This window comes from Sabethes cyaneus, chromosome 2 (assembly GCF_943734655.1).
Source record: "Sabethes cyaneus chromosome 2, idSabCyanKW18_F2, whole genome shotgun sequence".
Classification (NCBI taxonomy): Eukaryota; Metazoa; Arthropoda; class Insecta; order Diptera; family Culicidae; genus Sabethes; species Sabethes cyaneus.
The window spans coordinates 101,581,354-101,605,021 of record NC_071354.1 but is presented as its reverse complement, the minus strand read 5'-3'; the positions used below and the strand labels follow the sequence as shown (position 1 = coordinate 101,605,021).

The 23,668-nt window shown below is 38.6% G+C and overlaps 3 protein-coding genes across 3 annotated transcripts in view; 1 reads left to right on the top strand and 2 right to left on the bottom strand.

Annotated features, from left to right (window-relative positions):
• Positions 1 to 23,668, top strand: part of LOC128733740 (protein Red) — a 78,313-nt gene that overhangs the window by 47,552 nt on the left and 7,093 nt on the right. The window lies entirely within an intron of this gene.
• Positions 13,987 to 14,931, bottom strand: LOC128733744 (collagenase-like). The gene is made up of 4 exons (XM_053827513.1): positions 14,884 to 14,931; positions 14,665 to 14,828; positions 14,347 to 14,606; positions 13,987 to 14,282 (listed from the first exon to the last, which is right to left on the bottom strand). Exons 1-4 carry the CDS (start codon positions 14,929 to 14,931, stop codon positions 13,987 to 13,989), a joined length of 768 nt encoding a protein of 255 aa, XP_053683488.1.
• Positions 19,282 to 20,242, bottom strand: LOC128733743 (brachyurin-like). The gene is made up of 4 exons (XM_053827512.1): positions 20,195 to 20,242; positions 19,970 to 20,133; positions 19,649 to 19,908; positions 19,282 to 19,577 (listed from the first exon to the last, which is right to left on the bottom strand). The coding sequence occupies exons 1-4, from the start codon at positions 20,240 to 20,242 to the stop codon at positions 19,282 to 19,284; spliced, it is 768 nt and encodes a 255-aa protein (XP_053683487.1).

Genomic DNA, 23,668 nt, shown 5'->3' with positions numbered 1-23,668 from the left:
AAGTCTAAATACATCGTTGTAAAGGTCTAAGAATAGGATATATTTCCGGAAAGTTTTGAACTGATTGCTTGAAAAATAAAAAAGTTATAGGCATATACGTGAAGACAAAAAATGTTGTCATAGTCGGGCCATGTTGTACAGGTTGAGCCACCGCATAAAATCTAAGACATACGTGTTGAAATTCTATATAGAGACATGAAAAGAATGAATTCCGTAAACAACGGCTCAGATAGGTACAAATATGCTAGTTTTAATTGCATTTCTGCGAAATTTTGGCGATCTTGTAAAATCAATATTGCTACAAGCGCCTTTTCCGACGTGTACAACTACAATGAAAAAAACAACAAAAATCTAGGTTTTTATCGTATTAATTTTGCTTTATTTCATCACATTTTACGTGACTGACATTCTCTAGCGATTATTGCGCTGCTGCGCTTAAAATTATGGTGGCCCAATCATGACTACTCCGGTGGCCCGACCTTTACAAATAGTGCTTTTCTAATATTTCACCTTAGCCTTCCCAAACACCTTACTGGAGGGGATTTTTCTATAGTCTTCGTGTGCAGCATAACAAACATCATACAATTTCAAAAATTATCACGATAATTGCATTTCATGAATCATTTCTTGAAGAAAAGTTCATTGTGCCTGAAAAACTTTTTTTGTAAGATTTAGTCACTGAATTCAGTACGGGTGTTTTGAATATATAATTAAAACTCACAATATTGTGAAGCTGTAAAATCGTGATGGCCCGACGATAACGACAATACCCTATGGTTTTGTTAGATAATACTGTGCTAATTTCATGGATTCGAGCTTCGCACTTTTGCCCCGCGGTATTTGCATGTTTGCCCCGCTAGTGGGGTAAAAGTACGAATCGGCACTTGATCAGAAGAATGAAGTATTTATTTTGCATAACACTATTATTCCAGATGATTTATAGTTAAATGTGAAGACATTGATTTACTGCATCACTATAAAATATATTTTGTTGTTGTCCTTCTTCATATGTCACGCAAATTGATGACAACTTTAAACATCGCACTTATGCCCCGCCCTACTTTATATTTATTTTTAAATTATTAGTTGCGCCATTTGATCTCTCAAGTATTGTTTGACATTAGTTTTGAAAGATGAAGCATTAGTCATTCTTCGAAGATGCATAGGTAGCCTATTATATTTGGTTGGATCTATGAAAGAAATCCGTTTTTGACTGAAGCTGGAATGCGTATGAAATCTCGAAAGGTGATTAATTTGTCTTGTGTTGTGAATCCGAGGTGCTATATCTATTGCTAGATTGTGGACCCGCTTTGGTCATGTAAAATGCTGTGGACCATTAGCAACGTTTGTTCTTCACACAGCCCAAAAATTGGTAGTATTGTGTGAGGAAGATTAGTGTATAATTGAATTGACGGATATAAGAACGGTAACCTAAAGATTATTTTAAGGCATCGGTTTTGTAATGTTTGGAGTTTTTTCAATTTTGACTTACAAGCTTCACCCCATGATATGATCAAGTCACTCAGATGAGAGTGGATGTGTGTAAAATAAAAGTGAAGTATAGCTTTTCGAGGAAGAAAATAGCTAACACGTCTCAATACTCCGCACATAGAAGATATCTTACTTGCAATTTTATCGATGTGATTATTCCAAGATAAGGTGGAATCTAGATATGCACCCAAATATTTAAATGATTCGACTTTATCAACAATATCAGTTCCAGTAGCTAATACAGGTACCTGTGGAAGAATTTTCCTGGGTGATCGAAAGATCATGAACTTAGTTTTTTTTAATTTAATGACAGAAGATTAGTATAGGTTTTCCTGGCCGACTTGAAAGGCTCCACGCCATCCCTACGACGGTTATTCCAGGCCCTCCTGCATCGTTTCTTTAGGTCCGCGAGATGAGAATTCCATCATGGTATTTCTCTAGTTTTAATAGTTTTAAGCGGGTAAAGCTACCTCAAAAGCTTCCGCAATTAAAGACGTTGTGACATCTATAGCCACATTCTACTCAATCGTCGCACACTGGTCCAATCAGCGAAATACGTGATCGTGTGATATTGCGCCAAAACGTGAAGTTTTTCGCATATATTGTCTTTAGGAACATTTCTCGGTATAACAAGCCCCTTCTTGTGAGAGAAATCTTTGGGTGATTAATTCCCTTAAAAGTGAGATAAGAAATTTATTTTCTCGTACATTCGAGATACAGGTTTGGTACTTTCGGCAAAGTTGTAGTAAATATCAATGCAAACAACTTTTTCAAAGACACTATACTTGTATCGCTTCATGGAAATTATCTATGAAGCGTTATTCGTGGACAAACCCTTTAAAACAGTTTTTAAACCCTGACTTATTCTGGTCAACTTTTACGTGTTCATAGTGTTCTAGAAAGTTGTTTATCTTGCTAAAATCAACGTTTTTGTAGAACATTATTATAAGTGATTTTCTGCAGTTTCGGAGATTTTGAGCATTTTTGATGAAAAATAGTACTACTTTGAGCTTAAATATTTCCCAAGGTGGCAAATGGTGGCAGACCAAACAACTCTTACTTAAAAGTACACCAAAAAACCTTTAAAATCAAGTGTCAATTGACTGTATCTGTTTGTATCCTCAAAAGTTATAGTTGTTGTAAAAATCGTTCACAGTCATGTTTACCGAACAATTCAAATGTACTTCGGATGCAATAAACGCCATTTTGTTTATGTTGACAATCTCTTTCTAACAAGTTGAGTTACCAGCAATTTTTTCGCCTATTTTCGAGTCGAAAATGAATGTAGACTGAAAATTATTTGACGCAATTAATAACAGAAAAGCTTCCAAATAACTAACTTAACTCTATTTTGTTCAATACCTTCGATTGGTGTCTTTTCTAAAGATCCCACTCATAATGGGCTGATACCAAATGGCCGAAGCACAAATGGTCGAATCGCGAATGGCCGAAATCCAAATGGCCGAATTTCAACAACAGTCACAGAAGACCGAATTTTCTCGGAATGACTTTTTAGTCTATTTAATTAGAAAACACGAATTGACAAGCAGTTAACAATTAACTTTACTCAAACATAAAATAAAATAAGCAACACATCTTTTTGTTGTACTTTTAAGTACGAGTTGTTTGATCTGCCACCATTTGCCACCATGGGAAATATTTAAGCTCAAAGTAGTACTATTTTTCATCAAAAATGCTCAATGTCTCCGAAGCTGCAGAAAATCACGTATATTAATGTTCTACAACAACGTTGGTGTTAGCAAGATAAACAACTTTCTAGAACACTATGAACACGTAAAAGTTGACCAGAATAACTCAGGGTTTAAAAACTGTTTTGTAGGGTCTGTCCATGAATAACGCTTCATAGATCATTTCCATGAAGAGATACAAGTATGGTGTCTTTGACAAAGTTGTTTGTATTGATATTTACTACAACTTTGCCGAAAGTACCAAACCTGTATCTCGAATGTACGAGAAAATAATCTCTTATCTCACTTTTAAGGGAATTAATCACCCAAAGATTTCTCTCACAAGAAGGGGTTTGTTATACCAAGAAATGTTCGTAAAGACACTATATGCGAAAAACTTCACGTTTCGGCGCTATATCAAACGATCACGTATTTCGCTGTTTGGACCACTGTGCGCTGGTTCGAAATTCGAAATCCTTGAAATTTCGTCGCGAATTCCTCCTCAAAGAGTTCCCATGTCGGAAAATCCCGGATTGCGAAATGTTGCAGCGTTCAAGAAGATCCCCAAATGATCAAAATATATAAAGCAATGATCAGATATTGGTGTCTTACTTGAAACATGCCATTGTGCCAACTCATGACTGATTCTGTTGGAGCAGAGTGTTATATTTAACACTTCCTCTCTACCAGCTCGTATGAAAGTTGGACAATTGCCAATGTTGAGTATTCCAAGGTGTAGTGCCCAATATTCCAACAAATCAAAGCCTCTCAGATTAATATCCGAGCTCACCCAAATGATGTGATGGGCATTGGCATGATTGCCTATAATGAGTGAAAACCCATTAGATTGGCACTAACGGGTGTCCCATATCAAATTGCACCACGTTATGTGATAAGTATGCAGAGCAGTAGACGTAGCGCCTATGGACATCATCCACGACGAGGTCTACTGTGACTGCACAAATATCGCGAGTAGTTAACTCAGAGATAAGGCATGCACTTATTGACCTGTGCAACAACATGCATGCTCTGGGCATCAAACGAGTATTTATCATAGCAGTTTTGCTGATAACAGCAATACCAATATTGGAAACCAGATCCAATATCCGTCAAATGAAAATACTTATTGCGAAAATATGGCTCCTGAACCAATGCGATGGTGACAGAGCTACTAAAAAGTTTTTTGCATAAATTTGCTGCCCGTTTGTGCTGAAGATTTATTTGTGCAACTATAACTATTTGACTAGTGTAGTATATGGACAAACAATCTCCAACAACAGATAAGATAGAAACTTGTAAGCAAAGCCAATAATTTTGGCTAAAACACACCTTGTGTAATCTACTATTCTAGTCATTACAGCTACTATTCCGAGCTAATGACTTGCGCAAGTTTTACGAGAAGGCGAACCAAACTCATAAGGGTTCCGCATCGAAACCTGGCATGTGTAAGGACGAATGAGGGAATCTAATCCAAACCAGTGCGAGGGGGTCGACATGTGCGAGTAATTCCTCGATAAATATCTCAATGACGATGTTGCAGAAGGCGGAACGCAAGTTAGCCTGAGAGTGTCCATAGAAGATAGTAATGTTTCAGCAACTGATCTCTAAGAAGTTAAACGAGAAATCAGGCTATTGAAGACTAACAAACTCGCCAGCAAGGATCGCCTATCAGCAGAGCTTTATAAACATGGCGAGAAACGCTGGCAACGACTCTATACTACAGGGTGCATGACGATTTTTTGCAGAAAATTAACGCCAGTTAGTCATATATGCGAGGACTGTTTTGTGGTTTATTTTCTTTCGTAACATATGGGAATTGTAAATTATCTGATTCAAAAAATCACCTTACTTTTGAACGAGTGTTGATAGACGCTTCCGGAAACTCCCGCATGCACGTTTTACCATGTCTCGATCCATTGACGTCATCACCTCGATGATCTTAGCTTTGAGCGACCTAAGCAATTAAGCATGGTGTGAGACATTCTATTGGTATCCCGTTCGACGATGCTCCATACAAAATAATCCAATGGATTGATATTGGGACTACCAGGAGGCCAAATTTCCTTCTCCCAGGACTCCGGAACATTTTCAGCAAGCCATTTTTGTGTTTTGTTGGTATTATGAGCAGGTGCTCCGTCTTGTTGTAAGATGAAATGAAGACCAGCAGTAACCTCCTTTATGCATGGGTCAACAACATCCTACAGAACCTTCAGGTATACATCGGCTGTTACCTTTAGTCCTTGTTCAAAGAAATACGGAGGCATTACATCCCCCTCGCTGGAGACTACGCCTAGAACCATCACATGGGTCGGAAACTTTGTTGATATGACGATAGGAACCTGACTACGATCTGGTGCAAGCCACCTGTCATTCTTTCGTTTCACCTTTTGATCCTGATTAAAGTTTTTTTTTCATCAGAGAAAAAGATGACAGAATCATTATGATGAGGATGCTTCAACCGACTCAGAAGTTTTTTTGCTTTCTCCAATCGCCGTGATTTGGTCGCAGCATTCATAAATTGACCTCTGCGGAGCACATATGACTTATAACCAATGGCCATTACTCGCCGGATTGAGAAGTCCGAACACCCGTCTTCCCGTCCATGGACCTCATTGACCTCGCTGGATTCTTTTTAATCATTCACTCCACTTTGGTCCTGTTCCGCTCAGCGGTAATGAAACGGCACTTAAATGCCTACCGGGTAGGATAGCTTCATATAGTACACTGTTCTTTCCGACACTTTTACCGGTCGAACTATCTCCTTTGCACTTGCTCCGGCGCGCAATAAAACGACGACGGCTGATCGATTATTTTCTTGTTTCGACATTCTAGACTTTACTCAACACACTGTTTTTTTACATCTGACACCCAACAGTGCTACCAGATATATCCGAATTTTGTTTCGCAAGCATGAGAAATTGCTATTTGATATTTACTGCAAAAAGTAAAGGTTTGTCCCATCAACAAAAAGGCTGATCGACTCGACTGCTGCAACTATCACCGTATAACACTGGTAAACACCGCCTACAAGGTACCCTGAGTCCGTTACGCCGTCTGTCACCGATAGGCAAAGTTTTCGTAGGGAACTATCACGCGAGCCTCATGGCTGCTCGCGCAACTGCGCACAAATTTTATACCAACTGACAGATCTTTTAGAAATATCAGGTGTACAATATGTATATGTACTATCTTCTATCTATACCTATAAAAAAGGATTTCTGTCTGTCTGTCTGTCTGCCCCTATGTTCCTTATAGAATCGAAAACTACTGAACCGATCGGCGTGAAAATTTGCATGTAGAGGTTTTTGGGGCCAGGGAAGGTTCTTTCGATGGCAAAAGACTCCTCCCTCCACTAAGAGGGGGGGCTTCCATACAAATCTATGCCTACAAAAATGGATTTCTGTCTGCTCTATGTTCCTTATAGAATCGAAAACTACTGAACCGATCGGGGTGAAAATTTGCATGTAGGGGTTTTTGGTGCCAGGGAAGGTTCTTATGATGGTAAGAGATCCCTCCCCCCACTAAGAGGGGGGCTCCCATACAAATGAATCACAAATTTCTGCTTAACTCGAGAACTAATCAAGCAAATGGAACCAATCGAAAACTACTGAACCGATCGGGGTGAAAATTTGCATGTAGGGGTTTTTGGTGCCAGGGAAGGTTCTTATGATGGTAAGAGATCCCTCCCCCCACTAAGAGGGGGGCTCCCATACAAATGAATCACAAATTTCTGCTTAACTCGAGAACTAATCAAGCAAATGGAACCAATCAAATGTGGGTGTTTTTGGAGACAAGAATTTTTTCTATGGTGAATTGAGACCCCTCCCCAATTTAGGAGGGGGTCTCCTATACAAATGAAATACAAATTTCCTCATAACTCGAAAACTAATTAATCAAATGGAACCATATTTGGCATGTGGGTGTTTTTGGAGGCATGAATTTTTTCTCTGATAAATTGAGTCCCCTTATCTTTTTAGGAGGGGGTTTAATGGTTTGAGACCCTCACACCTGTGGTAGGGTCTTACAAATAAAACAGAAATTTTTGCGTTACTCAAAAACTAATCGAGAGATTTTAGGCTCTTTCATAAAACATTAATCAATAACAAGACCACCAAAAACCGTCAATAGTAACCAGGGCTGTCATTCGCTCACACTATGCGCCCAATGTTCCAATATTATGCCTTGTCGCACAGAGCGATTCGGCAACACACCTCTACAGCTAATATGCACACAGCGTACGAGCGAAAGCGGAGTGGGAGCGAATGACAGCACTCGGTGAAAATCGCCCAGTGAGTGATCATCCAAACAGCACTTGGTGCTGCCCTTTGCCATAATCCGTGCGGAATTAACGCAAAAAAATTGTTTTGTAATTACAAATTTTCTGCCCTTTTAAAAGTGAAAATACACGCTGCACTGAACAACTAATACGGTCTATGTTAAGTTAGTACGGATCAGGCGACGCAACAGTAAAAATGTTTTGCCTTTCTACTATATAAATATATAGTATAAAGGTATAGAAATCACTTGAAAAACCGGAAATGGAAAGAAGGTCCTGCGGGCCGAATGTTATATACCATTCGACTCAGTTTCGAAAACTGAGCATTTTCTGTGTGTGTATGTATGTGTGTGTGTGTGTGTGTGTGTGTGTGTGTGTGTGTGTGTGTGTGTGTGTGTGTGTGTGTGTGTGTGTGTGTGTGTGTGTGTGTGTGTGTGTGTGTGTGTGTGTGTGTGTGTGTGTGTGTGTGTGTGTGTGTGTGTGTGTGTGTGTGTGTGTGTGTGTGTGTGTGTGTGTGTGTGTGTGTGTGTGTGTGTGTGTGTGTGTGTGTGTGTGTGTGTGTGTGTGTGTGTGTGTGTGTGTGTGTGTGTGTGTGTGTGTGTGTGTGTGTGTGTGTGTGTGTGTGTGTGTGTGTGTGTGTGTGTGTGTGTGTGTGTGTGTGTGTGTGTGTGTGTGTGTGTGTGTGTGTGTGTGTGTGTGTGTGTGTGTGTGTGTGTGTGTGTGTGTGTGTGTGTGTGTGTGTGTGTGTGTGTGTGTGTGTGTGTGTGTGTGTGTGTGTGTGTGTGTGTGTGTGTGTGTGTGTGTGTGTGTGCGTGCGTGTGTGTGTGTGTGTGTGTGTGTGTGTGTGTGTGTGTATGTAACGCTTTTAATCTCACTCACTTTTCTCGGAGATGACTGGACCGATTTTAATGTTCTTAGTGTCAAATGAAAGGTCTAGGTGTCCCATTGGTCGCTATTGAATTTCATTTTGATCGGACTTTTAGTTCAAAAGTTATGTATAAAAATACGAAAAATATGGGACTTCATTATCTCATAGATACCTTAACCGATTTGAACAAAATTGATTGCATATGAAAGAGGAGCCTTACAAACCCTTAACTTCCAAATTTCATGATGATTGGACTTGTAGTTTGAAAGTTACATAAAGAAATGTGAAAAAATAGTATTTAAAACATATTTTTGTAACATTTAAGAATTAATTCAATGAAAAACATCACACATTTTATTATTATTTGAAAATTACTGCTGAGATCTATCAAACGAAACCGAGTTATTTAAAATCGGACGGTTCATTCAAAAGTTATTCAAACTTTAACACTTAAGCACCGTATATTAAACCGTTAAAACGTGTGAAATCAAAACGTATCAATCAAATGTTGATTGTATTCAATGTGTGCGATGTATGTATGTATGTATGTATGTATGTATGTATGTATGTATGTATGCATGCATGCATGTATGTATGTATGTATGTATGTATGTATGTATGTATGTATGTATGTATGTATGTATGTATGTATGTATGTATGTATGTATGTATGTATGTATGTATGTATGTATGTATGTATGTATGTATGTATGTATGAATGTATGTATGTATGTATGTATGTATGTATGTATGTATGTTTGTATGTATGTATGTATGTATGTATGTATGTATGTATGTATTTATGTATGTATGTATGTATGTATGTATGTGCTGACAATTTGCAATGAAATTCAAGAAAAGTGAGAAACATGTCAAAAGTCAGAAGTTTTTGAAGCCTCTTAGTGGAATACGAACTCTGAAATAAAAGAAAAGAAAAAAACTTTTACCGACTAAATTCCACTATTTAATATTTATTCGCGACAGATACGTATACCCTTTGAAAAAAGACACTGATGAAGCCTGCATGTTGTAGGCGAACTACGTATCTGTCGCAAATAAATATTAAATAGCGGGATTCAATTGCAAAGTTTTTTCTTTTCTTTGATTTTAGATTTCAATTGTCATTTTCTTCACTTGCTGTTACTCACAATTGCACGCAAAGCAAAAAGCGGAGAAAAGCAGTTAATTTAAGTATATAAGTATAGTGTTTTATAGGATCAAAATACTAGTGAGTTGATTTTTCCAAATAAATTTATACAAATTTCATGCAAATTTTGCGCATCAATATATGTTCTTTTCAATCCATAGATACTAGAGCTTAGAAATGTTATTTAAAAAATAGGAAGTAAACGTTGCACGGTAGTAACTTTGTACGATTTGTTTTCGTTAGTGACATTTTAAAGGACAGATGTCTTATGTCATGTATCATGTTTTAATAAATAAATCAAAAATCAGCACTGGAAATCATATCGATCATATTTCTCATTCTCAAGCATGTTTATGGTGCAGTTTTTGCACTATTTTTCGACCTCATCTTGTTTTCCTAACCCCCTAACATTGTAAAAACGATGCGATCAAGCTAATGACTATCTTTTCATGAAAGTACATTCAAAAGAAGCTCAAGTTTTGATTTTCATGCAAAAATAATTATCTGAAGGAGCGCCATCTAAGAAAAAGTTCAATTTCTCTTTTTCATATCTAATGCTCTATTCAGTTATTTTTTCTAATTCAGATTCTAACTTAGGGGGTTGACAAAAGAGGGGGGTCATTACAGGAAAGGAGGGGGGGGCAAATGTTCCTTGAGATTAGGGAATTAGCACTGGGAAGTTGACAAAAGGGGGAAATCCACAACAAGGTGGGGAGAGATCTAAACAAGTAAAAGGGATTGCGTTTCTCTTGCATTTAAACCGATTGCAGTTGTGCAACTGACATTGAGAAAAGAGGGGGGTTCCACCGAGGAGGAATGTATGGTAAATAAATCTTTGTTTCGTTTCCATTCTAGCGTTTTTCATCGCATAATTAGCTACTTGACAGAAGGGGAAGCTGACTGGGAAGAAACCGACTTGTAGGGGGACAAATAACGTGAGTATGAATATATGTTCCGGCATAGCTCCGGAACGTCTGAAATGTTCTTCATCAACCGTCGTGTGTTAAACACATGTTTTTTACCTTTGTTATACTATAACAAAGGTTTAAAAATTGGTCGAAAAACACGAAATTGATCCGAGGCCCGGAGGGCCAAGTCACATATACCAATCGATAGGGTTCGACGATTTGAGCAATGTCTGTGTGTGTGTGTGTGTGTGTATGTATGTAATGATTTTTTCTATCGCCTGTTTCTCAGAGATGGCTGAACCGAATGATTCGCTATTACTTTTGTTTGAAAGGTGTTATTGTCTAGTAGATCACTATTGAGTTGTTTCGTGACACGACGTTGCGTTTAAAAGTTATAAGCAAAAATGTGAAAAATACGTGACACGGGTTTCTTCAAAACTACATGACCGATTTCAACGATCTTAGTATCAAATGAAAGCCCTTATTAAAGCTAAATTGTTTAAGAATTTTTAATTGAAAACAAACAAGTAGTTTAAAAGTTATGCTTAAAAAACCTGTTTTGACAAGGTAATAATTATCGCCTGTTTCTTAGAGATGGCCAAGCCGATTTATGCGCTATTAGTCTCATTTGAAAGATAATATATCCTAATAGATCACTATTGAATGGTTTTTTGATTGGACGTTTAATTTGAAAGTTATGAGCAACCGTATACACCACACCAAAATTTACAATAATTTATAATGGTTTTAACCAAGATAATTTACCTAATTTCAATTATTTTAATATCAAACGAGAGGTTTTGAGACTACGAATAGATATGCAAAATTTCATAAGAATTGGTTTTACCGATTAAAATATATTAACCGTCGAACACTCGCGCCAACTTTTGTAACACAGTTACTCGCGCGCACAATAGCCCCAAACCAAAGAAAACGTGTGCACTAGAGTTTTGACTGGAAAAACTTGGTTTTAGGTTTATCGAACCTTTGGAAGAGTTTCTTGAAATTGGAAGCTCTATCGTCTGGTGGAATTTAAATTTTGATTAATCCCCCTAAAAGTGAAATAAAAAAATATTTTTCTTCAGTGTCAATATAACACATTGATGTGTTCTGCAAAGTTGTAGAGCATATTATTACAATAAATTTTGCTAAAGACAGTTACCTTCTATCTCTGCAGCGAAGATAGAAAAATCTTATTTATTGTATATGAATTTGTAAAATCAGTTTTTCTATTTTTGCTCTTTTTGTGATTGTTGTATGACTTTTTCATGTACTACAAAATTGTACAAATAGTAAAAATACACAACTTTTCTGAAAATAGTATACCTGTATGTTTGCTTGTTTAGGAACTGTAGAACTTTGATTATAAAGAATACCCTAATTTTGACTCCGAATTACTCGACCATCAGCAGACGGATACATTTTAAACATTTTACATTTGCATTCAATGCATTAATAATTTTAATTGTTGGGAAAATTTATGCAGCAAAACTGTCAGCTGCATAAATTTTCCCAACAATTAAAATTATTAATGCATTGAATAATTATGATATTTTGCTCACAATAAGTTTGTTGAAGAATATACGTTAGTTAAACAACGATTTGTAACTTTATAACAATATGGCGTTGAAAAACCTACACGTGTTGTATAAAATACAACAGCGTGAGTTAATAAAAATTGATGAAAATTATTCAAGAAAACTCTATTGATGTGATTCAAATAGAATGGCATTACAGGAAACTATGCATAGTTCAAAAACCTATAAACTAGACCTTTACTAGACAATGTATATGCTAAAGGATAAGATTTCCTCTTACAACTTACTTTTATTTGCACTTACTCAGATTAATAACAACTTACTTATCCTTACTCAGCAATTTCATGATCCTTTTTTCATCAAAATTTAAAAGTGTTCCTATTTTGTTCAAATTTTGTAAACTTATTCAATTTTCAAAAATATTATGTAAACCAACGCACTACGCAACTACAACCAATAGATGAATTATGTACCGAAGACGTGTCGATTTCTATCTCAAATAGCAAGTAAGACCGTATAACAAAGGTTCCTTTCACCACTAGGTGGATTTAATCGGGTTTTTATATGATTCTTTTATGCCGGGAGGTTGACAAAAGAGAGAGATTGCAAAATTGAAGCCAAGCAAACTAATAGTAAAATTTTGAGATTAATCATTTTGTTGTAGATATCCTTTTTCTTCAAAAACGAAGTATAATAATAATTTTTCTGAACTCTTGTTTTTCAAAGATGCTAACTTTTGAACGCATGGTATTAATATTAAAATATCAAAAAAAATCTACCCTTTGGGCTAAAACCACTCAAAAAAAATATCAAAAATATGCTATGAACGCATATTTCATATTGTCAGTTCAAAACAAGTTTCGTATGTGGCTCTGAAACCCAAAAGTTAAGGCCGACCGATTATAAAACTAAATAAGGTGTTCATCAAATAACATAAATGACGGTTACAAGTATTTACGCATCCAAGGAAAGAAAATAGAATTATTCTACGCAATACGTTGTGAATTTTACTGGCAAATAAGGATTTTGAGGAATACGGAACGGATATTTAAAAATATAGTCAAGTTAATTATAGATGTTCCTGAGAAATTAAATAATGATTATTGTGGCAGTAGAAAGGCTAGGTCACGCCGCTAGGTGGATTAATTCGGGTTTTTTTCAATCACACCACTTCAACTGACCCAGCGCAGGGTGTACAATCCAGCCGCGCAGAGTGCGGCTCTTGGTGTGGTAAAGCACGCAGCAAATTTATCACTCTGCGTTTGCGACTACCTTTTCCTGGTGCGCGTAAAACACGAAAGAGCGTGTTTAGCAAAAGAGACACTGAAGGGAATTTGTGGGCGAACACACACCGCATGGCGAGTGTTGTGTTGTTTAAGAATGTGTGTCTTTTGGTCTGCGCTGCGGTTTATGCCACCTCTGATAGTAACATTAGATAATTCAGCTCGAGACGGCCATAGGCCGCGAGTGTTGCCGGCGACCTGCCGTCGCAAGTGCCGGCCACTGCGGGGGGCAGCCCCCCGTAGAGATCACCTCTATCTAGGTTTATTTATTTTCCTAGATCTACTGACTTCTGTTACTTTCCTTCAGTTGGGTCACCCCTGCGAAACGGTACTTTCTACGAAAAGATTTTTCGTGAAATGGTACATCCCGCGTAAGGTTTTTCGCGAAATGGTATTCTGCGAAACTCTGTATTCCGCGTTATGGTCAACCGAGAATTGGTGTTCCGCAAACTGGTATTCGGCGAAATGGTTTGTAATGATGGCGAATATTTAAATGCTATCCGCTTTATTTTATCAGGCTAAGCAATGGGGGGAGTTGTTTTCTACTTTACTGTGAGGAAAATTTGTATATTAAAACACCCATGAACTCCCCATAAACTTGCAAAACTCAAGATTGTGACAAAGGTCATCCGAGATTCACGATTTATGTACAACACACTTCAATTTGTGGCAATACGAAGTTTGTCGGGTCAGCTGGTATCATATATCATATAAATTGAAAACACTTCTGCATTTTTCATCATCAATAACAGTTATAATACTTTTTTAAATTCTTGATATGAACACGTTAAACTCCTGTCACCTGCTGAATCCATTGTCTATATGTACCAACTCGAGTGTATCCGGTTGGGGTACCACTGGCGCAGTCATTTGCAATCATTGATGCTACACCAGTCAGCGTTGGACTGCCTCGTACGTAAGTTACGAAACCAGCCCCGAGGTCACCGAAACAAAGGTTGGATTGCTCGACAGTATCTTCAGCACAGAAGTGATTCGGAATTATAACCTGGTAGTACTGCTGGCATACATTAGAAGACGTAACTCGCTGGAACGATCGCATCAGAAAGTCCGAACGAATAGGGGCTACCGGAAAAGTTTCAAAAAAGAGCTATCACGTTGACAGTACTTGAACGGAACTGAAACTTACATGCTGCTGTGGTAAAACCGAATCCATGAATGGCTCCCTCTTCATTTTCCAACGGTAATTGAAGTTGTCCTTGCAAAGCAGGCAGCGTAATTGGAGCTATCGCTGAGCTAAAAATGAGGGGATGCGCCAACGTAAGGATACCAATATCGTTATCTAGAGTATTGACATTGAAGTCAGGATGAGCCGCAGCCATATTGGTGGTTAGTATGCTTAACTGAGTGAAAGCATTGCTGCCGAGACCAATATCCCATCGGACAAATCTAGCGAATCGAAGGGTGTTAATGTTGAAAGCTCATAAGTAATCAATATTTGGCTTACCCGTTTATAATATGAGCAGCTGTGAGGATGTGTCTGTCTGAAATTATTGAGCCACCGCCAAAGTATCCTGCATTTTGCGCATTCAGATATTGAACGTATGCATTATAGGGCTGATGAGGAGCTGGGTGTCCATTAATAATATAGGGAGTACGGTCTGGAAGTACCTTTTTGGAGATATAAGGGTTAGTTTCTGCACAGTACAGTAATAATAAAACATACCTGAGCACCCACAGTGAAGAGCAAGGCTATAAATGCGAATCGTTTCATGGATAACTCCTTTCTACTGGATTAATAAATTAGTAGAAGGATAATGTCCAAGCGTCGTCTTTTATATAGCCGTAAGTCGGTATACGTATGCTCTTCGATAATGTTGCTGTTATCACTAAATTACGACCGCCTAAATGAGGACCGATAAATCATTATTCTAATGCATCGATTGTATTTATTTTTGTAGAAAGATAATATTTGATATTAAATGTTAATATATTTATTATAAATACAGCACTCGTTCGCTAATTGCACGAATGAGGCGATGCGATTAGCGAATTTCGTTTTTTAATTGCACGATGGTTGCCAATATTTATTGTAAAACGTGATGCGTTATCACTGTAAAGAACTCTTCACACGCATTCACACGTACGCTAAATTTTGGGAAAAACATTTAGATTTTTACAAACGAACTAAAAGCTTAATAAAAATGTGTTCAATTAGTCAAAGTTTAGCCAAATTTGCATGAATTTGTTTGTAATGTATCTATGTAATGGAGAGATAGAGAGTTTGCATTCGGCAACGCTGCATTTTTGTTTATAGCAACCACCTGGGAAACCACGTGTAGTTTGACAGATAACTGCTTTTTGATTGCACGATCGTGCAGTTAGCGGACGTGCAATTAAAAGACGGTGCGATTAGAGGACGTGCAATTAGCGCACGAGTGCTGTATATGAATATTGTGATGGGCTCTCCCGACATAGATACCATGATCCGGGGGCAAATTGATCACTAATCTCATGTTTTTAGGCTTGACTTCGAAATGCGGTCATACATATATACTGATATTTTTTGAAACGAAGGTTCTACAATTGATGGTGAGAGGGCAGGGGAAATAAATGAAAATTTTTTGCAGGGGGAGGAGGAAGAGCGGAAAGGTGAGGAGGGGGGGGGGGATATCGGTAGCTGCGCTTAACAAGTAGTCGTTTTGACTCCTACCTTTTGTCCAATGCTGGAAGGTGCATGAGTGGAACCAATGGGCTCGAATCCGGTAATAATCTTAGATTATAGCTTGGTTCGACTCATGCAACTTCCAGTATTGGACAAAAGGTAGGAGTCAAACGATTACTTGTTGAGCGTAGCTACCAATTTCTTCAGTTGCGGCAGTTTTAATGAAAATTTAAAACTTGTGTCCTCACATAAAACATATTTTTACTTCGTCCGAGCGAGTCAAGGGGAAGTATTATTTCAGCAATGTATTGTTATTTGTAACGATAGTTTTATGTATAACTTTGTCTGGTAATTGTATAATGAACTAAATGATTATTCTCTTCTTGGTAGTATTTTGATGAAAAATAATTTTAAAAATTAATTTTAAGGAAACACCGAAAGCAGAACATTACATTAGATTCCATTACCGCATGTTAACCATGGTTACCAGGTTAAGAAAAGAGCTGGTTTCCTATTTCAGTAACAATTACTATACAACGATCACTGTTTTGGAACGTAAACTATCGGCGGGGTATGAGTTAATATGTTTTACGTTCATTAATATCGTTTTGATGCATGAAAAAAATGTTTGTTTACGTTGCAAAAGAATCAAAACAAATATGCTGCGAATATGAATTTTATTTAAAAAGTAATTTAATGAGTAATTCTTTAGCAATTCTCAATCAAATAAACCATTAGATGATATTTCAACATAACAAACAAAAAAAAGTTATAAATTTTATTTCATAATACCGCCAAAGTTTAGAGTTTGTTTGAGCTGTACGTTTGATCAATTTCACCCCGGTGATTAATTTGTTCCCGCATTACGGTACGAAGAAACAGCATTAGAACCAATGCGAATCACACAAAATAAAAAGGTAGGGCACGGGAGGGTATTTTCGACCCATTAAGCGATTGCATCTATTTTTTCGGCCTATGACCTGGTTCAAGTGGAAGAACAGGTGGTTTTGACGTTCTTTGAATAAAAAATAGTGTATTACTTACAGTCTTGAGAAAATAGTTATAACATATTAAAATTGTATGTCGGCAAAGTATTTTTATTGGCGAAAGAAAAGGCATACATGCTGAATTTAGAAGCCTGCTGAAAATACCCTCCCGTGCCCTATTTGCAATGTTGAGCTGTGACTTAAACTATTTCCACTTTTTGGTGAAAGGTGAATAGCTCTTGTGCACAATTCATAGAATACGTATATAGACTTCTGTAAGCAATTGCTGTTTGACCATGATGAGACGAAAAAAATCTTACTTACGAAGAAGTACCGCTAGAACATAAAGATTTGTTTCACTAAAAATGTAAGTCCCGAAAGATAGTTACCTTCAATGTGATGTAATTTATCTGGTAGGACCAAAAAGGTGCTGTATAAGTATATACTATGCCTAGGAACAATGTAAGTTCCATTGTGGTTATCGCGGTTTTCATAACTAATTTTGGTCATAAAAACCATCTAAAATTGTAACCGACCGTTACAGTATGATTAAATACTTTTTTAATTTGTTATGCATGATTATGATAAACGCCCACCTATTTTGAATCCTGTACTAAACGCTCAACACAGTTCAAACACACTCCACTACACCGATGGGCTAATGGGTAACGGCACAAAATACAATGCGGTCGACAAACCGCCAAATCAATTGAATAGCACCTTTAGGCCGTTCTCAAGAATGTGCCAACGGCCATTTCGAATCAGGCGAACGAGTGCAGTGGAAGTATAAAATTTTAAAAGGTATTTTTTAATTGTGCCAAAGTGCCAATTTCGGAGCTCTTGCAAATTCCCTACCCGAGCATTCAGGTAACTACAACGCAACCATCGAAAAGCCGAACAGCTACTAAAAGGGAAAAATCTCCACCTTTATATAGGACCTTTTTCTGTATACTTTTGAATACCGTTTTGTTTAGCGATCGGCGATCGCGTTCCGGAAGCTTGCGAGCAACCGAAGACACCCTGCACTCGTTTCGGCCTAGGCAACTTGACGGTTGCCTACGCCTTACCCGTAAAGGACCAGCGTTTCGTCCTCTGATCGTCCGCGATCATAACTGCCAAGGAGGACATCAACCCTCGGGCATTGGCCCTAAACATAAAGGAGGATTCCCTTCTCGGTCTGGCAAAAGTCGGTATCGTCCGTCGCCAGCCGATTTTAGTCAAAGAAGGAAGCGCCTGGGAGAATACTTGCCTGGAACGCCTTTCCAGGTCGCCCATTCGTTACCCGCCATTCCGTCGTCGACGCCATTTTGCCAGCCGGTATTGGAGACGCCCGTAGTCGCACCGAGGATCAGCGAGCGCTCGCCGGTCAATTCAGTCACCGTCACAGTCGAAAAGCAGTGAACCCAACCCATTGGAAACACTACACCGCACAATAAAGACACTCTAATAAAGAAGTTGGCCATTTTAGTGTAATTCTAGTATCGCGGAATCCCTCCAGTTTGCCCAGTAGCGCGCCGACCTTGCGACGAAGTCCGGGTCTCGTGCTGCTGAAGTTTGTCGGGGTAGCAGCTCACTTGAGAGTTGTTACAAAATCTAAATCTAAAACCTAAATTGTTGCCTGAAATGAGCTGCTAAAACCTGGCGATTACATTACTGGTTATACATACAGGCTACAAGTGATTCGTTTTACCAAATAAAAAACAGAATACATGAAATGACATGATAAAATTTTGCTGCCGCATGACAATGCTCCGCCTCATCCTGCCAATCCCGAAATCCAGACGGCAGGTAGTCGCTGAATATGATTAGGTTTTGGATGGATATCTTTGCACCCAACTTCCAATCTCGATCAAACAATGACAATTACTTGTTTATCGGACAAATAGTCGAAATCGAAAAATGATTTTTTTTAACAGCACTTTCATAGTTTTATGAGGGCGATCAATTTTTAGCTTGAATAGAATTTAGAAAAAAATACAATAAATGATTACACTCATAAGTATTGGCTGTAGACCAACATCGTGTTTTGTTTTGACCTTCAATGAGGTCAAACATTTATTTAATTTTTTATAACTGAGCGATTGGCTCCGACTTTAGCTTGATTTGAACCGCGGATCCCCGCGTTTGGTTAAAGAGGAGCGGCACTCAACTTTTCATGCATTGCTGCAATGACCTTCCCTTACCTAATTTTTCACTCTTTCTTCCTCACGTGTTGCCTTCCCTGAGATACCATAAACATCTTTGTTTCATTACTTTCTCCTACCGCCCACTCCGTCGATTGTATAAACTACCGTTATAAAAACAAACATAAATATTGATTGTTCTGAAAGATATATGAATAGCTTCTGGTGTAACAGATGTGCATCTGTAAGATTTCGAATGTTTATGAAAAAATCATGCAAAATGATGGAATATAAATTTAAATTTCATTATTTTCATAGTTTGAATCTTCTGCAATTATGTTTTGCATATTTTAAACTCCTGTCACTTGTTGAATCCATTGTCTGTATGGAACGATTCGTGTGTATGCGGACGGGGTACCGCTGGCACAGTTGCTTGTAATTAACGACGCTATACCAGTCAGCAGTGGGCTGTTTCCCGAGTAAGTGGCGAAACCAGCCCCAATGTCACCGTTACAGATGTTGGATATCTCGGTGGTATCTTCAGCACAGAAGTGATTCGGAATAGTGATCAGGTAGTACTGCTGGCAACGAACACCAGCCGTAACTCGCTGGAACGATCGTATCAGAATGTCGGAACGAGCAGTGGCTATAGGAGAAGATACAGAAAAATTAAAACTATAATTTGTATTGTGCTCTAACTGAAACGAAGCCGCCTACATTGTGAAGACGTTAAACCAAATCCAACAATGGTTCCCTGTTCATTTTCTAACGGTAATTGATATTGTTCTTGCAAAGACGGCATCGAAATCGGAGCTATAGTTGATGTCAAACTGATGGCATTCATCAACGTAATTATACCAATATCGTTCGCTCTGGTGACAGTATTAAAATTAGGATGAAAGGTAGCCATAGTGGTTGTTAACATGCTTAACTGATTGTAAACATTGCTACCGAGACCAATGTCCCATCGGACAAATCTATTGAAATGACAAATGTTTTTGTTAAATTATGCCCTCAAGGTATCAATATTTGGCTTACCCATAAATGTTCTGCGCAGCTGTGATAATGTGTCTGTTTGAAATAATCGAGCCACCGCCAAAGTATCCTGCATTCACTGCATTCAGATATTGAACATATGCATTATATGGTTGATGAGCGACCGGATATCCATTAACAATATAAGGACTGCGGTCCGGAAGTGCCTTTTTGGAGATATAATTATTAGGTTTACACAGATAGTGATACGGTAATACTAAATCATACCTGAACTCCCAAAGTAACGAGTAAAGTTAGTACTGCGAATTGTTTCATTATGGTTATGCCTGTCCCTGGATTACTAGACGGTAGAAGGATAACGTCTTAGTATCACCTTTTATAGGGCTGTATCTTGGTATATGATTTTTGAAACTGACTTAACTTGATTACGGCTTAATTGAAATCATTGCTCTAACGTACTTTACTTATATTAATCTTTTGCTATTAAAACATAATGTGTTATGCCATTGGAATCAAGAATGTCCTAACGAAGGTAAGGTACTGTAACCGCCATTACCAAAATCGATAATATCGGCCAGTCTTTTGTGGGCTTCTCCTAAAGAGACAGAGAAATCTGCTTCTTACATTCACCCAGTGCTTTCAGTTTCCTATTCTACCGTTTGCTCTGCTTTTGAAATGTTATAAAATACCGTTTCCTCTAACAAACACCATATGTAGGACCTCGAGACTATTTTGCTCCGTACGCTAAAGAAAATATTACCGACTGAACTGCTCAGTCATTTCGAGAGAATATATTCTACAATGTAAGTAGAATTTAGATAATGCACGAACACGGTTTCCCAGGCAAACAGACGCCACTGATCAGAGCTACATTGGATCGAAAGATGTGGGACACTCTCGAGTCCCTACGAGACGCGACGAGGGTTGAGACAAGGTGACGGTTTATCTTGCATGCTGTTCAACATCGCTCTTGAGGGGGTGATCCGACGAGCGGGCATCGAAACGAGAGGCACGATTTTTACCAAGGGTAGTCATCTTCTAGGCTTTGCAGATGTCTTCGATATCATAGCAAGGAATTATGCGACGGCAGAGGCAATCTACGCCAGACTGAAACCAGAGTCTAGGAGAATTAGGCTAAAAATAAATGCGTCGAAGACCAAATACATGAAAGGAAGAGGCTCAAAGGAAACAAACGTGTGGTTCCCACGGACGGTAACCATTGACGGCGACGAACTAGAAGTGGTAGAGGAGTTCGTGATTTTGGGATCGCTGGGGACCGCGGACAACAACAACAACTAGTAAGGAGATCCAGCGGCGCATCCAAGCGGGAAATCGGGCCTACTTTGCCCTTCGTAAAACGCTACGATCAAGAAGCGTATGCCGCCGCACGAAGCTAACAATGTACAAAACCCTTAGTAGACCGGTCTTGAAGCCGTGACGTTGCTCACGGAGAACATACGCGCCCTTGCCGTGTTCGAGCGGAAAGTACTGCGGACGATATTTGGCGGAGTACAAACTGAACGCGGAGAGTGGCGGAGGCGTATGAATCACAAGCTACAGGTACTGCTTGGGGAGACTCCCATCGTACATCTAGCGAAAGTTAGCAGGCTACGATGGGCCGGACATGTCGTGAGGATGCCGGACAATAGTGCGACGAAAATAGTCCTCTTCAACAACCCCACCGGCACCAGGAACAGGGGGCCCAACGTGCACGATGGTTCGACCAGGTCGAAAGCGATTTGCGACTTCTGAGGCAACTATGAAATTGGCGACGAGTGGCCCAAGACCAAGTTGGATGGAGACGAGTGCTTGAAACAGCACGAGCCACCTCGGCTCTATGCTGAAGAAGAAAGAAAGAAGAAGTAGAATTTCAAGCCCATCATAAACTCTGATTTTAAATCCATGTTCATGTCCGACTGCAAGTCCGATTTTAATTCTAATTCAATTCAAAATTAAACTAAAACCAAATTTTATTTTAGGTATGATTTCCTGTCTAATTTTAAGTAAACATTTGTATCTAATGTCATGTCCAATTCCAAGTTTAATTTCTAGCCCAATTGAACTCCAATTTCATGTCCAATTTCCAATCCGGTTTCAAGACCATTTTCAATTGAAACTGATATAAAACTACAAGCTCAAAGTCCAACTTCAACCTAAGTCCAAATTCACTTTCATGTCCGTTTTCACGTCTAATTTTAAGTCCGATTTATTGGAAGTCCAATCTAAAATTTTACCGAGCTTTTTTGGTCTTTTACGGAATGTAGAACTGGCTTTTTCAATTCACTCCGACGTTTCGACTATTTGTTACTATTTATTTTAGATAGTCGAAACGTCGGAGTGAATTGAAATAGCCAGTTCTAAATTCCATAAAAGACTGAAAAGGCCAAAAAAGCACGGTAAAAATTACGAAACTAACAGTCGACAGAGTCTAAAGTATACCTGATGGCGAACAAGTCAATAACAATAACTATTTGATGGGGCTTTCAACCGTTGGTTGGTTCGCCCCAAACCAATCTGAAGTTCAGTTGAATTCAGATTTCCAAATTTGAACTTTGTTTTTTTAGCTTTTGACTCCAAAACATTAATTTAACTTCTGATTTAAAGGGTGTCCCACATCAAATTGCATCACGGAAGAAACGCTGTAGAAAGTTACCTAATTCACCGATCCTTTTCAAACTTTCAGACAATAAAATATAACCCATTAGTAAGCTTTTGGCATATTTATTTCATTCAACTTTAATACCATAATCTTATGCTCGCACCTTGCGCTTAACTCCACTCAAAAAGTTTTGTACAACCCACTTTTTTTCATGTCTTTCTCAGATTTGACCTCCTTGGGATTCTTCCGTAGTGCCTGCTTCATAATAGGCTAGTATTTTTCATTGGACCTTAGTTCCGGTGCGTTCATGTCCTTGGCTACGAAAGTTACCCCGATGGCTTCGTACCACTCCAGGACATCCTTTCAATAGTGGCACGAAGCTAGATCCCGTCAGAAGATCGTAAGGCCCTCGTGTTACTTCAACAGAGGAAGCAGACGCTTCTGTAGACGCTCCTTGAGGTAGATCTGCCCGTTTACAGTCCCGGGCCGGTAGTCACGAACGGCGCACTCTGTTTACTACATGAGCAGATCGCCTGCCAAATCATGTATTTCTTGGCAAATCTTGAAAGTGTCTGCATCCTTACTGCCTCTGGAACATCAAACTTGTGCTGGGTGGTGAAGTACAGTAGCCCCGGAAGCTGCCGGAAGTCCACCTTGACGGAGGTCTCATCATCCATGACGAAAGAGTTGAGAATTTTCCAGGTGCTTGCGCAAAATAAATTCGCGACGTTGTTTTTCGGGTGACGCCATTTTTTCCAATTTACGAAAAACTGACCGCGATAAAAATACAGTGCAAACAATACACCCTAAACTACTTCTACTCAAATTTTTAAGAGAAAATACCCAATGTGTAATTTTCTACAGCGTTTCTTCCGTGGTGCAATTTGATGCACATTATTGAGTGCGCACTATTGAAAAATTGACAATAATGAAGCATTGTCCAACGGAAACTCCTCGCTTCGTGCTTGGTTGAAAAATACGGCGTCATAGTTTTAACGTGTTTTTAGAAAAAAAAGTGACAAAATCTGTGTTAGAGAAGTGTGCCAGAAAAAATGGCAAAAGTCCCTTGATCCAACAGATCGCAAATTCTGCATGGCGAGATGATTAAACCTAGGTGCATTTTTTATCTGTGTTGGAAAAGT